General features: G+C 39.2%; 1 protein-coding gene across 1 annotated transcript in view; it reads left to right on the top strand.

Moving 5' to 3' along the window:
* Positions 1-16313, top strand: part of Dcp1a (decapping mRNA 1A) — a 49006-nt gene that overhangs the window by 1819 nt on the left and 30874 nt on the right. The window contains exons 2-3 of the mRNA XM_031362616.1: positions 1017-1057; positions 3278-3405. Coding sequence (XP_031218476.1) covers positions 1017-1057; positions 3278-3405 — 169 coding nt within the window. The remainder of the gene's footprint in view (positions 1-1016; positions 1058-3277; positions 3406-16313) is intronic.

The following is a 16313-nucleotide window of genomic DNA, read 5'->3' on the forward strand; positions in this document are numbered from 1 at the left end:
AAAGAAAGAAAATTTCCGGAGGGTAGATATTAAGCTCAGTGGTACACAGCTGTGCATCATGAACCCCCCAGGCTCTGAGTTCAACCCTGCTATCACTTTTGAAGAAAGTTTCCATTCTTTTTCTATAAACTTCGATAGACTGCTTAAGTTTGTTTTGTTTTGCTTTTATTGTGGTTTGGTTTTTGTTTTTTTAAGTTGCAATACACGATACCTTGACTAGAATATTAAGATACCTAGTTGAAAGGTTTTTGTGTTTGCAAATATAAAGCTGGGGATGGAGAGATGGCTTAGTAGTAGCTAAGAGCATTTGCTGCTCTTCCCACGGACCTGGCTCAGTTTCCAACACTCCCATGATGGTTTATATCCATCTGTCACTCCAGTTCCAAGGAATCCAATGCTCTCTGATGCCCTCTATAAGCTCCACAAACACATGTGTTACAAAGATACATGTGCTGACAAAACATCCCTGCACCTATTTTAATTGAAAAAAAAAAAAACCTTAATACATAAAAAAATAAGTAAAGCTAATTTGGGGTTTTTTTTTTCCTTTATATGTTCCTTACTGATGAAAATAGACATGTGCTACAGATGCAGACATATTGTTGGATTGGACATTGTGTACACTTACATAAATACAAGGTTAAATGGATACACAATTTATTTAAATTTTTAAAAAGTAGACTTGCTTTACCTTTTCAAAAGTGATTAATTTGGAGGCTAAAAAGACAGCTCAGTGGATGAAGTGCTTGCCTCCCAAGCATGAGAACCTGAGGTATTCACATAGAAAGCTGGGCGTAGTGCTTGAACTTACAGTCCAACAGTGGGGATATGGAGCTTCTTATGATCCAAAACTGGAGCTCACTCACCAGGAAGTGCCTTAATGCATTCCCAAGAGCACCTAGACAATTGATTTCACAGTGAACAAGACAAGTTGCCCTGAAAGTGTTGATGCTTCCCTGAGACCATTTAGCATTGAATTATTTCTGGAAAACTTACAGAGTTATCTTCTGTTACAGGAGAAGACTGATATAGAAGGGACGTTATTTGTATACCGAAGGTAAATTTCTTTAAGGATGTTTCTATTTCACTTGAATGGGGGTGATCATTGTCCTGTAACCTGCTCAGTTTCTGTTGTGTGTTTGTGTTTGGAGCCTTCCTATTTGTCTTCTTCCAGTTCTCCTCCCAGCAGCACAATCCTACCATAGCTGCTTCTCTTCTCAGAGCCTGGGAAAATTGGCTCAGGGTTTTTAAATTAATGCATCCCAAAGAGATGTCTGCCCAACTATCCCATGTTAAAAAGAATGCATACATATGAATGTCTGTGACTACAGGATAATACAGTAGCTAGAAAGTAGTTGAGACAGCACTCTTGCTGGTCTGTAGTTTCTGATGAGAATTTGCATTTTGTGGCTAGTTCTACCCCTTCCTGCTTCATTCCCAAAGTTCTAGGCTATTCCTAACTCATATATATTTTACTTTAAGCTTCTCTGAAAATTAATTCTTGAAACTGTTGGTCTGTAAAGGTTTACAACTTTACCTTGTTTGGCAACATAGAGGCCTAAAGGGCAACCCACAAGGTGAGACAAATGGTGAGACCCTGTATTCCTAGATACCTAGAGCTCTTGTTCTTAGGGGCAGGTTCCTTCCCTCGTGCTCTAGAACTTAGATGGTAGCAGCAAGGTTACTGATACCTGGTTCTTTTTGTATCAAGTTCTTTTTTGGACAGCCTTCCTCCACTGGTGCTACCTTACAAGAATTGAGTACTATTCTCAATGTTAGTGTAGAGTTTTGTGATCTTGTCTAAATACAATTTCCCCTTTAAGTGGAAGTATCTTGATGTTTGTATGACAAGCTCCTCTTTCTCTGGTACTCTGTTTTCTCTACTTTATATTCCTTCTCTAAAATAAAAAAGGTCTAACTCCAACCTCTTCATTAGTGATATGTCTCTAAGAACCCCTTACTATTAGAACAGTACTGTCTGTACATTTGGGGATATTTATAGGTCTGATTTTTAAGCAATAACTGTATTGTCCTTAACATTTGGGGATATTTACAGATCAAATTTTAAAAAACTAAAACAGATCTTAAAATTATTAATTAGAGGAAGTAAGAAATGCGGTATCGTGAGTAACTTCACTTAATAGAATTCATACAACTTATAGCATTGGTTCTAAGAAAAGGAGGCTTAAGAGCCTCTGTTTGGGAACTGCAGAACATTTTCTGTACCTTGGATAAAAGTACACTAGAATGTCATAATATCACTTCGCAGAAATCAGAAAAGATTCTGCAAAGCTTGTTTCTTAATCAAGAACGGGAGTGTTAGTTAGGTAAGGAGTGTTTAGTGCATTGTGTTGTTGGTGCCCCTTGGTTAGGAAACTAAGAGCATTCTTACTATAGAGGTCAGGTCCATCAAACTCAAGGAAAACCTACATAGAACTATTTCATTTAAGAGAGTTACTGCTGTAATGAGTGACAGTCATAGACAGACTTGTACCATAGTTTTAAAAACCTGGTAGTGGTAGCATATGCCTTTAATCCCACACTTGGGAGACAGAGGCAGGTAGGTCTCCAAGTTCAAGGCCAACCTGGTCTACAGAGAAAGTTCCAGGATAGCTCAGGGCCACACAGAAAGACCCTGTATCAAAAAACTAGAGGAAAAAAAATGTTATTTCTTCCAGCATCAATTTATTACATGCTTATATCAATCTTGGTTTACCTGTATTAAAAAACCCAAAAGTCAGAAATCCTCAATTCTGTGGAGCTTCCATTCTAGTAGTGGGGGAAAGACAGTAGTTAGAGAATAGATGGATATTGGGGTAAGAGGGTGACATTTGAGGTAATACTTGCTTGAGAGGAGATGCTGCTGCCAGTTTGGGGACCACAGTTCAGACAGTGGTCTCAAGGTAGAAAAAAACCTGCAGATAGTGGCAGGGACCCCAGTGTGGTGGAAGTGTGACTCACAGGAGGTGAAGCGGGTTGGGAACCTTGGTGAATTGTCTTTTGCACTGAGGAAATAAATCTTTATGAAGACTTAAGTACAGAGAAGGAAATTTCTGACTTAATTTTTTTTTTTTTTTTTAAGAGTTGAGGCTTAAACTTTGCTCATGGGAGGCAAACATTCTACCACTGAGCTATATCCCCAGCCTTGGTTTTTTGCTTATGATTTCAGCTGCTAATTGTGTTATGTGATACAATTAGGAATTTCTTTTAATGAGAATAAAGGATAGCATTTCTGCAGATTGAAAGGCAACACACGTTCTTTTTGTTTAAATCTAAGGTCAGCTTCACCTTACCATGGCTTTACCATTGTCAACCGACTGAATATGCACAATCTGGTTGAACCAGTGAATAAAGATTTGGAATTCCAGCTCCATGAACCATTTCTTCTGTATAGAAATGCAAGTTGTGAGTATATTTGTTTGCATTTAACAGGGTGACTTTAATTATCAGAATATTGGGTCTTGGAGTTTCAAATTATACAAAATATGGCTTACATTATAAATGTGTGTCTTGGTAAAGATCAACTTCTTTTTAAATGTATTTATTTATGTGTATGATTGTGTATACATATGGAGATGAGAGGACAACTTTTAGGAGTTCTGTCTTTCTACCATGTGGGTTCCAGGTATGGAACTCAGGTTGTCAGGCTTGAGGGTAAATCCCTTCATGAACTGTGCCATCTCACCAGCCCAAAAAAACAAACTTTTTTTTTTTTCAGGACAGAGTTTCCCTGTGTAGCCCTGGCTGTCCTGGAACTCACTCTGTAGACCAGGCTGGCCTCGGACTCAGAAAAACCAAACATTTTAAGTTAGCTCTAAAATTGAAAAGCCCTTTGCACATAACTAACTTGGGTTATTTTAGTTAACTATACCATCTAGCCCAGTTGCTAATATTATATTTTTTTCTCTTATGAAATGTTTAGTCCTTTGTTTTTGCTATAGTGCTAAATTGTCTGCTCGTGTCCCTGAGCAACAGAATTTAGTCTAACAGACACAAAATGAGAGCAGATACTCAGCTTTCCACAGAGAAAGTACTCTGCCATGGATGGTGACACTTTTCAACCTACTAGTTTACTAGTGTCTAGTAGTACAAGTACTGTGCCAAAGCTGTCGCGCTTCAATGCTGGCGAGTAACCTATGCAGGACACACAGGTAGCTTGGTGAAAAGACTCATGTGTATGGAGTAACCTATGCAGGACACACAGGTAGCTTGGTGAAAAGACTCAAGGTGTATGGAGTAACCTATGCAGGACACACAGGTAGCTTGTTGAAAAGACTCATGTGTATGGAGTAACCTATGCAGGATACCCGGGTAGCTTGGTGACAAGACTCATGTGTATAGCATACATTTAGTTGGAGAGTTCCTAGCCCGAGGTCTTGTCAGGCATTTTAACAGGTTGTAATAGCTAATGAATTTAGTCACCAAAGCTCAGAGTAGCCCTTTCCAAAAGAGTATAGATGTTCCTCACTTCAACAGTGGCATTACTTGCTGATAGAGGTATCATAAGTTGAAAGTTTGTTAATATACTTAAGCTACTGAACACCAGAGCTTAGCGACACAGTATACTGTAGAGTATCGGTTGTTCCTGCTGTGATCATATGGGATTGTGAACTGTGGCTGGTTGTTGCTATACAGTACTGAGAGGAGTATCCCACTGTGTTATTTCTAGTCCTATCCCAAGGAAAATGTACAGTCCAATACTATATATATATATTCTTTTTACTCAGTACATACTACTTTCATAACATTTATAAGCAAAAGAAAAAAATCTTAAATTAGATTATCATAACTTTGGGACCACTGAATAAGAAAATATAGTTGAAGATGGAGGTATAGCTCAGTACCAGAATACTTAGCATTCATGTGCTTTGAGTTGGATCTCCAGCAACACAAGCATGGTGTACATTGGGTCCTGATAGTTCAGCATGATGTTAGAAGTGTGATGAGGACAGGGACAGTTTGCTTATTGTTGACCCAGGAGAGATATCAAAACAGAGTGGTGATTTAGAAAGCTGGATGCCTTGGCTGTCCTGGCACTCTTTGTAAACCGGGTTGGCCTTGAACTCACAGAGATCTGCCTGACTCTGCCTCCCTAGTGCTGAGATTAAAGGCATGTGCCACCACCATCCAGCATTTCTTGCCCATTTTTAAGTATCTACATATAGGATCTATCTCTTAACTTTTCAGTAAACTATGTCTCGGGATTTTAACTGAAAATTATCTCTTGGATTCCAAATCCTATAGGCTTATTAGAGACACTTTTTGAGTCAGGAATGGTATACATTAATAATCCTAGTATCTTTGGAGACTGGGCAGTCTGTGCTATATAAGCTCCTATCTCAAAAATTTAAAAAAAAAAAAAAGCATGTTATTTAATACTAAATTCAGGATTTATGTGAACTAGTAAGAAAGAGTGGAATGTGTTACAGATGGCTAATTTATGTTAAATTTCCATTGTGGGGAAATTCTTCAAAAGAACATTTCCAAAATTTTTAATATAAAATCAGACTGATTCTGCTTTTTACTGTTGTGGCAATTCTGTATTGCTCCTAGTCATTGGGGAAAGTCAAGAGACTGATGCACCTGATTACCATGTGGCATAAGCCTGAGTCCTTCAAATTAGAGTCCTGTAAAACTGACTTACACTGGCTGTGCTGGAGATGGAGCGCTCAGGAGGCAGAGGCAGGTGGATCTCTGTGTTCGTGGCTAGCCTGATCCACAGACCCAGCCGAGCTACATAGTAAAACCCTATCTTTAAAAAAAAAACAAAAAAGCAAATAGAACCTAACTTTCCAGAATTTGAGTTATTTGAAAGTGATTTGATAGTACATGTGCAGAACAAATAAAGCCAGATTTATAAGCAAACAAACTATCGTCTGGTTTTATTATATGAAAACTTAGTGGCTATCTAGACTGTAACTGGAATCAACATAAAATTGTCAGTGTTCTATAAGCTTAACCCATTACAGTATCATAGATTATTCAGTTAGTATGTAAACACTTATTGACATACTCTTGTGGAGAAAACTGAATTAATGCTTTTACAGGGATAAAGATTCCCTTTCTTGAACAGAGAACTCACATATCCAAGTCTTCCCATTGGGGGCAGCATTTAAAGGAGGAGCTTTATCAGAGAGGGTGGGATAGCATAAGATGACGTGGAGTCTTAGGGTTCTGAGTGTACATTGTCTACTGAGTCCTGAGCGTAGAACTTAGCTTTGTCAGGTCCAGGAGCTGTTGGGTTGTTTGAGGATTTGTCTGTTAAGTATAATGTTAGGGTCTGATTATGTATATGGGTAATTATACCTGATTCTGGAGCTGCTCTTTCGTCATTCTCCTATGGGAGATGCCGCCAGGTCTGTGGCCCATTTAACTCAAATTATACTTTCATATCCAGCTTTCTTTTCCCTCACATCAAGTTTTACCATTAATGTGGGAGGAAAAACCAAACATGAATGGTAACTTTTTCTCCTTCTGAACTATTTAATGTAGTTGACTTATTGATCTTTAGCTTTTCTTCCTGCAGATACTTGCTCACCTACTCTGCTCCCAAGGAAGGTAACACCTTAGAGAAGGTGCTTTCATTGGACTTGGTGCTTCTCATGAATTTTTGAGAAATAACTGTATTTTCATCCTGTCTAAGAGCCTTTTGATAGCTACATAAAGCTTTAATTGGACTTTAGTAAGAATTGAAAGGTTGCAGTTATTGAACAGCGGCAGTGTTCCTGTTTGGAAACTTAAAAGATAAACAAGATACTCAGATGTTCTGAAGCTTGTTGAGGAGCTGTGAAGGTAATAGATGTAGTCAGCACTGTTGCTCTCCAAAGCCAGGGTTCCTTCCACTGCTGCAACAGTAAAATCACATAATTCACACTTTAGAGCAGAGCTGTCTGCAGTGATGGAGGGGCTTTTGTACCAGCACTGTCTAACATTGACCGTCTGCCATATGTGACTGACTACTGAGCCAGGTAGTATATATGAAATATATATAAGAAATGTGGTTTTTAATCCGCTTAACCTGTCTAGATTTACATATCACTCTGCAGTAGTGTTTGACATATTGAGCAATGGGAATCTAAGCATGAATCTGTGCTCCAGCAAACTTTTTATTTGTGTCCTATTTAATATTTAATAGGACGTACACGTAGGTTTTTATGCTTCCTGTTTAGTCATTCCTTTTTGAAACTTATAAATTATTTCTATATTCAAAAGCTGCAGAATACTTCCCTAAGAACGACTTTACTATACTTTCTTAGAATGGAGTTTGGTTTGCAGACAGCTCTAAGCTTTGCCATCTTACTGACTATAACCTTGTATGAACAACTTAACCCTGATCTGTTTGTCTGGAAAGGGTATAGAGAACATAAGGTATTTTACCAGTCACTTACAAATGTCACCTATATTGGAATATATCTCCAGCTTAGACTCAAGCCAGTGATCTTACTAGTGAAACAACTGTAAGTGCTTAGGAGTCCCAGACTCTCTTATGACCCAGCTTGTATTGTATTGTCTCCTTTGCCACTTCTCACAGGAACCTCAAGTAAGCTGCGTCCCAGGAAGTTTTTTTATCCACTCCTACCCTATTTTTTACAGCGCTGGCTCTCAAACCCAGTATTGTACACAAATAAAGGGAAGAATAAAAGGCATACAGGGAGGGAAGGAGGAAGATTTATTTATTTATTTATTTCACGTATGTGAATACACTGTTGCTGTCTGCAGACGTACCAGAAGAGGACATCAGATCCCATTACAAATGGTTGTGAGCCACCATGTGGTTGCTGGGAATTGAACTCATGACCTCTGGAAGAACAGTCAGTGCTCTTAACCACTGAACCGTCTCTCCAGCCCAGCTGTGAACTTTTAAACTAGATTATCAATGATTCATTGTGGAGCTAAGGAAATAACTCAGTGGTAAAGCAGTTACCTACCATGCACAAAGCCCTGGGTTTAATTCTCAGCACAACAGAAAATAAATATCTAAGATAGCCACTGCAGTTACCCTGTCAAACTAGAAAGGGAGAAAAGCAAATAGAAACTCCAAAATACATGGCAGAATAAATCACTGATTAGAACAGTTACATATGGAATTTGTATATGTTGTTGGAAATGGAGGATAGAATGAGATGTTACCAGGCAAATTTTAAACAGGAAAAGTTAAGGTAACTACATTAAGAATAGGTGACTGACCAAAAAAAAAATATCAGTAGGGATACAAATATGAACAGTTTTGAACCAGCTTGTACCTAGTACATGTGAAATTTACAAAATGAATGTTAAAAATCCATAATCATTGCAAATTTCTATAAGGCTATGGGATAGTATACTTAGGCTCTCTAGGACAAGAGGTTAGGAAAGAAAGAAGAAATCTGAGTAGGGATGAAGGAGAATAAAAGTGAGAGTTGAAATTGATGGCAGAGAGCAAAAATGCATTACAACAGAGTAGACCCACAAAGCAAAGGCCTCATCTGCAGGTAACATGGTGTGATGGGTCATCAACTATAAGAATAACCAGGGGTACGGTGGGCATGCTAGGCGTACATAGCCAACAGCATCCTTTTTAACACTCAATTTTTAGAAACAAATAGTGAACTTTTTGCCTATGAGTTTAAAACTTAGAGAGGAAGTTTCCTAGAAATGTCCCATTTAACGGAAGTATCCTCAGGCCTAAGCAGATCTGAATGGACTCAAACAGTACAACAGGTCGTCTGATGACTTAAAAATCTGCCCATCACATCTAAAGAAATTCCCAGAGGCATGTCCTGTTTGGTGAATGAGACTAAGACAGTTCTCCGTGTAGAGACTAGACTCTAAAAGACAGGTTTGGATCAACTACAAGTCTGGTCTATCATCACAGAGCACTCTCCTCAGGCTGGACTTCTATGGTGAGGAAACCATGCTTCAATATCCACTTCAGCAAGATGTCACACTAACACTTGTTCTAGGTCATGTTTTTCCCAGAGTCAGGGGCTATTGGTTGCTGGGTCTGTGGACATCTTAGAGTGACAGAGATAACCTGGGACTAGTTTTGATGCATATGCTTACCTATTACTTAATGATGAAGTACCACCCAGAGTATATTGCAAGATTGTGTTCTGAGCAACACCAACCACAGAAGAAACAAAAAGATGTTTTACTTACCTACAGCTAGACTGTAGCTTGTAACCCAATTAATTGCAGATATTAAGTTTGATACTTCCAAGTTCTGTGGGATCAATTCTGGTAGTCATTTTCTTTTATGCAAATTATTTCATAATGATTTCCATTGACAAAAACTATCCTAAACTGCTTCTTTGTCTTTAACTAAACAAAGATGATTATTTAACTCAGATAATGCAAATTCAGTGATATTTATTAAGTCATCTGTCGGGCAGTGGTGGCGCACGCCTTTAATCCCAGCACTTGGGAGGCAGAGGCAGGCGGATTTCTGAGTTCGAGGCCAGCCTGGTCTACAGAGTGAGTTACAGGACAGCCAGGACTATACAGAGAAACCCTGTCTCGAAAAACCACAAAAAGAAAGAAAGAAAGAAAAAAAGAAACCTATGTCATCTGTCTAGCACCTTACAAGGTACCATGCCATATCAATTTAAAAACTATTATGTATTTTCAAAGATTGTTTTTTGTCCTTCAGTTCTCTCTGTTTTCTTGGTGAACTTTAAGTTTACAGAAATGTATTCGAGCTTTCAGTGACTTGTCTGTCTTCCACCGAAGGGTTAAGTTCCCCAATGAAGCCGCAGTGAGAGCTCAGGCCTGTAATTCCCAACTCTCTAGAGGCTGAGAGGAAGGATTGTCCCAGGCTGAAGCCAGCCTGAAGCCTACATAGCAAGTGGCAGGCAAGCCAGGGCTGTGTAGCAAGACCGCCTCCTGACCCTACACACACATTACGCCTGGAGCTCTACGTGTGTAATTCTTAGACAGCTGTAGAAGACTGGCAAACACTGATGACTTAAGGTCTGTAACTTAAAAGACCTATCAATTGTTAACATGAAAGATTATTAGCCTTGTGGTGCTGAAAATCTGATCTGTCAGATGTGATGATATTTTGCATGTTTTTCCTAGTAATTTTAATGACAATATTTACCTATTAATTAGAAAAAATATGTTATAATAGATTGTCTCTTCTCAGTCCTAACCTTATTCTAAACTGGGGAAGTGGAGTGGTAGTTTTAGCCAAAAGAGGAGTGAGTATTTGTACGCTTTTATTAGACTTACAGTTTTTAGCGGAAGGAATTATCTAAATGAAGACAGCCTTTCCGTTTCCTCCACTCGTCACCTTCTTCATTTTAAGACATTTTCTATAATTCCAGTTGAATAAAGTCCTTTTCTGGTTTCCCAAGAACACCCGGGTGTGTCCTGACTCCTTCCTACCTTACACTTCTAAGCAGTAGCAGATCTGTGGTTTCTATAAAGCACTATGAAAATAGTCACATTTAAATAAAGCCCAATCTGGAATTTATCCAGAGAATGTTAATGACATACAGCTACAGTAGCATCTCTTACTCTTCAGGCTTCCTAACAGCAGTCAATTCCCTGTAAATATAGCCACTAGGAAAAATGCAACTGTTTGACTCACCTGCAAAGGCCTGGGAGGAGTCCTCCGTGCTTTCCACTGCACTTACAACTCTGCCTTTATACCGGGCATCAGTCTCTCGGGAGAGGACGCTTTTAATTAAAATTAGATCACTAGAAAATGTCGGAAGGTTCATTTCCACGGTGTTGAAAGTACGGCTGCCAAGCGGAAAGTTTCAGTGAAGAAATGCTGTAAGCGCTGCTGTTCTTTCTCCTTGTCCTTTCTCAGTTCAAGGGCAAGTCAGAACAGTAGAGGTGGTAGGTGGCTGTTGGCATTTGGAACAGATCTTCAGACTTAAAGCACAGTGCACGAAGTTTCCTTGCAAGATGAGTTTATAATTTATCAAGTCAAAAAATGTGAGTTCTACCTCCAGACTGAAAAAGGAATTTATAAACAATTAAAAACAAGAGTCCAGCAGTTTGTTGGTCGTGCTCTCCGGCTCAGTGCAGTGCTGCTCACAGCCTGAGGAAAAGGAGGTGGTCTCTCCTGCCTGCCTCAGCCCTGCTCTGTAGGACTCTGTCATCAGAAGGAAGGACCTGTGGCAGCTGCATTAGCCTGGCCTCCAGAACCAAGATAAGGAAGGAGCCTCCTCAATCCTGCCACAGTTACAGACTGAAGAGGTAAAACACCATGAAAATGCACAGGGCTCAGACAGGAGCTGGCTAAGGTCAGACAGTGTGAAACTGTTGCTGTCTCGTGTGCTGGCAGAACCACTCCAGACACCCTCTTACCAAGCTTTTGAATCTTTGAGATTTCAAAGTGTTCAGAAGGGATTATTTTTATTAAGATTCACTTCTGGCTTTTCCTCCCCTAAGGTACTTTTGTTGGGAAAAGCAGATTCTATCTTTGTGTTCCAGTGTTATCTTAGTTGTAAGTTAGATGATTGCAGTTTAATAAATACTCCTAATTTTTTCTTTTGTGAAGTCATAAAGCAAAGTATAGTCATATATCTAGGTGATAGAAATATATCATGTATATAGATTTAAGGTTGTATTTATATAAATGAAATTCATTACTGCTATAAAAGTTGAAGCACAAGGTAACCACTAGCCCAAGAACTAAAGCCTTGTGGAATGAGAAACATAAACCTCAAGAATGAGCTCTGCATGTTCAGTGCCTGGGGTCCAAGCAGATCTCAAAAAAAACGAAAAAAGTCACAACTTCCAGGCATGGCCAGCTTTGTCTTTTGAGTTAAAGGAAAACACAGGATAAGCATAACAAACAAAAATTATATACTTGGTTCTTAAACATGGGTTATCATCATTATTATTATTATCCGTTATTGCTGTTGTAAAGACTCATATATTCCAGGCTGGTCTTGAAATCTCTGTGTAATTAAGGATAACTCTGAATTAATAATTCTCCTACCCAAACCTTCTGAGTGCTGCTAGGGCATGCACTACCATGCCCTGTTTATGCAGTATTAGAAATAAAGCTCAGGGCTGTGTGTATGCTCGGCACACACTCTACCAGCTGAGCTACAGGCACATCCCCACATACCTGATTTCTATGACCATGCAGTACTAACATCACTGTGATCACTGATCTCAGCCAAATTCTGAGCAGGACATGCCCATCACTAATCGCACAGTACTTATGAGGTCTCATATCCTATAAGTATTTGTGCTTATAACTCTTGATTTGTATGATCTAGTAATAAACTAGTCTATGGGAAAGCAGAAGTCAAGGGAGAAAGAGGTCTGTGTCTTAAACCATAATTAGACCTATATCCCAACATTCTAACTGTAGATTCCTGGAAGTCCTGAACAGAAGTTTGGATCTATAGTTGCTAAATGTCATTTTCTACTCTTTATCTTCCCATCCAGTATGCTAAAATGGTAGACTGGTGGAACTTAGAATAAGTAGATAGCCAGCAGGTGGTGGACATGCCCAGCATTGGGTCACACCCACAGTCATGCCTAGCTTACAAAGTGCCATTTGTAAGTCGCACGGTTCAAGTTTTCTACTCAGTGTTTAGTAAGTAGATTTTAGGATTGGGGCTCTTTCTCTGCCATGTTAGTGTGCATTGCTGCCCTGACGTGACTGTCCTTTAGACCAAAAAGGAAAGTTGCTGTACCACTGTTGCCCGCCTTACTTGCAGATACAAAGCATCCTCTTTTTTTTTTTTTTTTTTTTGGTTTTTTTGAGACAGGGTTTCTCTGTATAGCCCTGGCTGTCCTGGAGTTCACTCTGTAGACCAGGCTGGCCTCGAACTCAGAAATCTGCCTGCGTCTGCCTCCCAAGTGCTGGGATCAAAGGTGTGCGCCACCACGCCCGGCGACCAAAGCATCCTCTTGTCTAAGTGCTTGCAGCCTGCCAAGTATCTCTTGTTACAATCAAAAGCCAGTTTGGCTTTGACTCCATACAGGGGCTGCTTGGTTTATTCCTCTCTGAAAGGAAATGATCTGTCAGGGTAAAAACATTCATTTTCTTACTAGCTGAAGCAGACTGCTGTTTATATAGCTGCAGTGTTCCATTTCTGATTATTAAAGTGTATTTGACTATATTGAAAGCCCATTTTCTTGTTTTTGCTTCCAATTATAGGAAATTTTCATATCTGTATGTCTCTGTGTTTGCCTATGTGAGCTTGTGTGTGTGCATGTTTCTTCAGAAGCCAGAAGCTGTTGGAGCCCCTGGAGCTTGAGTTGCAGGCTGGTGTGAAGGTCTTAGGAACTGAATGCAGGTCCTCTGTAGAGCAATGCCTTTATTACTGAGTCAGTCTCTCCAGCCCTCCTTTACAGCTTTAGAACTATTTCCACTTTGTTGAGCTCAGGAAGTCCATCCATCAAAAATACCCATCTGTCTGTCTCTCCTTTTCCCCCTCTTCACCTCTTCCCCCTTCCCCATGCTAGGCACGTGCTGTATCACTGAGCTACATCTCCAGCACAGAAATTCATAGTTCTTTTTCTTTTCTTAATTCCTCCATATTGTTTAGTGTGTGCCTGGGGAGTGGGGGAGAGGAGCGGAGGGGGGCAGGGAGCGGGGTGTTCGTGTGGGTAATATGGCAGTCAGCAACCAAAAAACATCTTGTTCTCTTCTACCATGTAAATCAGGGATTGTAGTTGGATCATCAGGCTTGGGGAAAAGTACCCTTACCTACTGGGCCATCTCTCTATCCTTCTTGGGGATGGAGAGATGGCCGTCCTTAACACTGCCACCAAAAGTCCTCCTTTTCTTCTTGTTTCTGTATGAAGAAAAGTACCAGCCTCCTCAGATCCTTTAGAAAGTAGGTCAGGTATAAATGATCAACAGAACAAGACAGGAGGTGCCCAGGAGCGAGTCACAGAAGCTCTAGAACTCTGCAAGGTCTGGGCAAAGTCTCCACGCTACTTGAATTCTCATGATGTTGTATGTACAGCTTAAATAAAGCTGAATAAAATTAATACCAAATTTATAGTAAGTAGTTTGGCCCTCATACAGGGCTTTTTTGAAAAATAGAACATTTTCCCCATCAGCTCTTATGTTTTTCTCAATTTTAGATAATCTGAATGCTTTTAACAGGTTTTTCTGTGGTGTTTTTGTTTGTTCTTTCAGTTTCCAAAGGAAAGGGCCCCCAGTTGAAAAGTAGGGAAAACACTTGAGGATATTTTGCACTTTATATTTTTCATGGAAGTACAGTATTCTTTTATACTCCCTACCTTTTCAGTAACTGCCATTATGTATGACTGACTTGGGATGAGAAGTCAAAATCTGTGGTGGGTATCCACCAACTAGTTCCCTTTGATCTTGAGAGAAACAAAATCTATGAAACATGTACAAATCATCATTTGCTGTGGAAGAATAATACCAAATTCCCAAAAGCTTGTATCTTTTGTCAGACAGTTAATGAGAAAAGATTATTTCAGGACATCTCAGCACGAATTGTCGGCACTATGTGTAGGACCTTTGAGTGTGCGTTCTCTTAAGAATACTTAACTTGGGTTTAGAGACAGGGTCCTCTGTGTCTCAGCTATCTGGCAGACTTATCTGTTTTTCCTCACTGGTGGCAGTGACAGGCTTAGTGGCAGCTCCTGAGCTTTCTTGCCAGTTGCATGCACTGAGCTTTTGATACGTTGGCAGACAGCACTGATTCTTGGATGCGTCTCTGAACCTCTACAGATCTGCTTCTGGCAGAGTGGAGTGTGACTCTTATCCTTTGCCCATTAAGCTATCGTTCTGGCCTCCTTATCTGTGTTTCTTCCACAAACATGCCTTTGAAAGTGTTTGGTTCTTTTTTGGCAGTTTATTTTGATAATGGACAAGTATAGAAGCAAATGTCTTATTTCTAAATTACATGGTATTTCTTGAAAGGAAGGGTAACTTAGTGAAAATTTACCTTAAACTGGCAGCTCTGGTGAAATTACTTTGGATTTCAACTTGTAATTCTTTCTAGTAGTTTAGTGTGGAATCCCTGCTCTTTAACCCAGAAAGAGCATTGTGTTACTCTCCATACCTGATGCATTCCATATTCTAAGTACTTTGTCAGCACTGCCGCTCACGTGATCGTGTCCAGATGCACATTGTAGTATGTGGAAAGTGAAATCTTCCGTATCAGAGCTTTAGTGTTTTAGGTGTTCTGAGCCAAGGTTGGAAAGGGGGATATTTAAAGAAAGGCGATTGCCTGTAATTGCCATATATGGACTCTTTCGAAAGCCTTGGTGTAGTCTACACTATGTTGGGGTAAGATTTAACTTCTAGATCCAGTAGTAGGTATGTGGAATCATTTTCTCACTAACAAGGCAACTTCTGTGTTCCTTCCATTGAGATGTCAGGTTTATTAATTTAGTTACATAAAACATTTCAAGGTTCCTTTTTCATTGGAAGTACATGGCAGTATTTTGAAATTCTGTGAATAGAATTTTAAAAACTGGGTCCCATGCATAGGAAATGACCTTCCATGTTCAGGTACCATAAGAATCTGTGGTTACACAGGGTCTGAGTTTAAGGCAGTCTTAGTGTCTTTGAGGTTTCCCATCCCAGAACATGGAAGACATTCTTGTTCCTGTTCTTCATCATTAAAATGAAGCCATTTGCTTACTCTATTTATTCCTTTTTTTTTTTTAACTTTTACTGCATTATGATGAGAAGTTACATTATTTCAATTTATCTGAATTTGTTAACATTTAAAAACATATTTTAAGTAAACAGAATTAAATCACATTCTTGTTTCCCTTTTGTATCCCAACTCCTCCCAGAGACCCCCCTTCGATACCTACAATATCTTTTTTGTCATATTCCTTAAAATTTATAAAATACTATAACAATAAAAATGAGTATTATAAAAGTTGTTTGATATAAAACAACAATCAATTTAACAGTTATGTAGATGCTTGTCTACAGCAATACTGAAAATACATGTTTTTCTCAATATAAATTTTAAATAACTCCAAACATATTAACTGTATATTTCAAACTAATACATCACTACTAGTATTTTATTAAACGAACATAAATTATATGTAAAGTCTTTTTGCTTATTTGTCTGTTTTGTATTTAGTAGAGGTTAAAATCTTGGCTCTTACTGTGGTGTAAGCCCAAAATAAGAACAATTTTTAGACATTGGATTTCATTGTAATAAGGCTGTACTTCAATGACCCTCAAATCACCAAAGGATTTTACCTCCATCATAGTTAAGCTGAGAGTTGACAGTTCTGCTGCACCAAGGAACGAATTGTAGCCACGATTTTTGGATACAGACGTCTTGCTATGGTCAAAACTATTTGACTTGAGTGAGTGACTTTATTCTCAGGCCACAGAGAACAGGTTA

Source organism: Mastomys coucha, unplaced genomic scaffold (assembly GCF_008632895.1).
Source record: "Mastomys coucha isolate ucsf_1 unplaced genomic scaffold, UCSF_Mcou_1 pScaffold9, whole genome shotgun sequence".
In the NCBI taxonomy this organism is placed as follows: domain Eukaryota; kingdom Metazoa; phylum Chordata; class Mammalia; order Rodentia; family Muridae; genus Mastomys; species Mastomys coucha.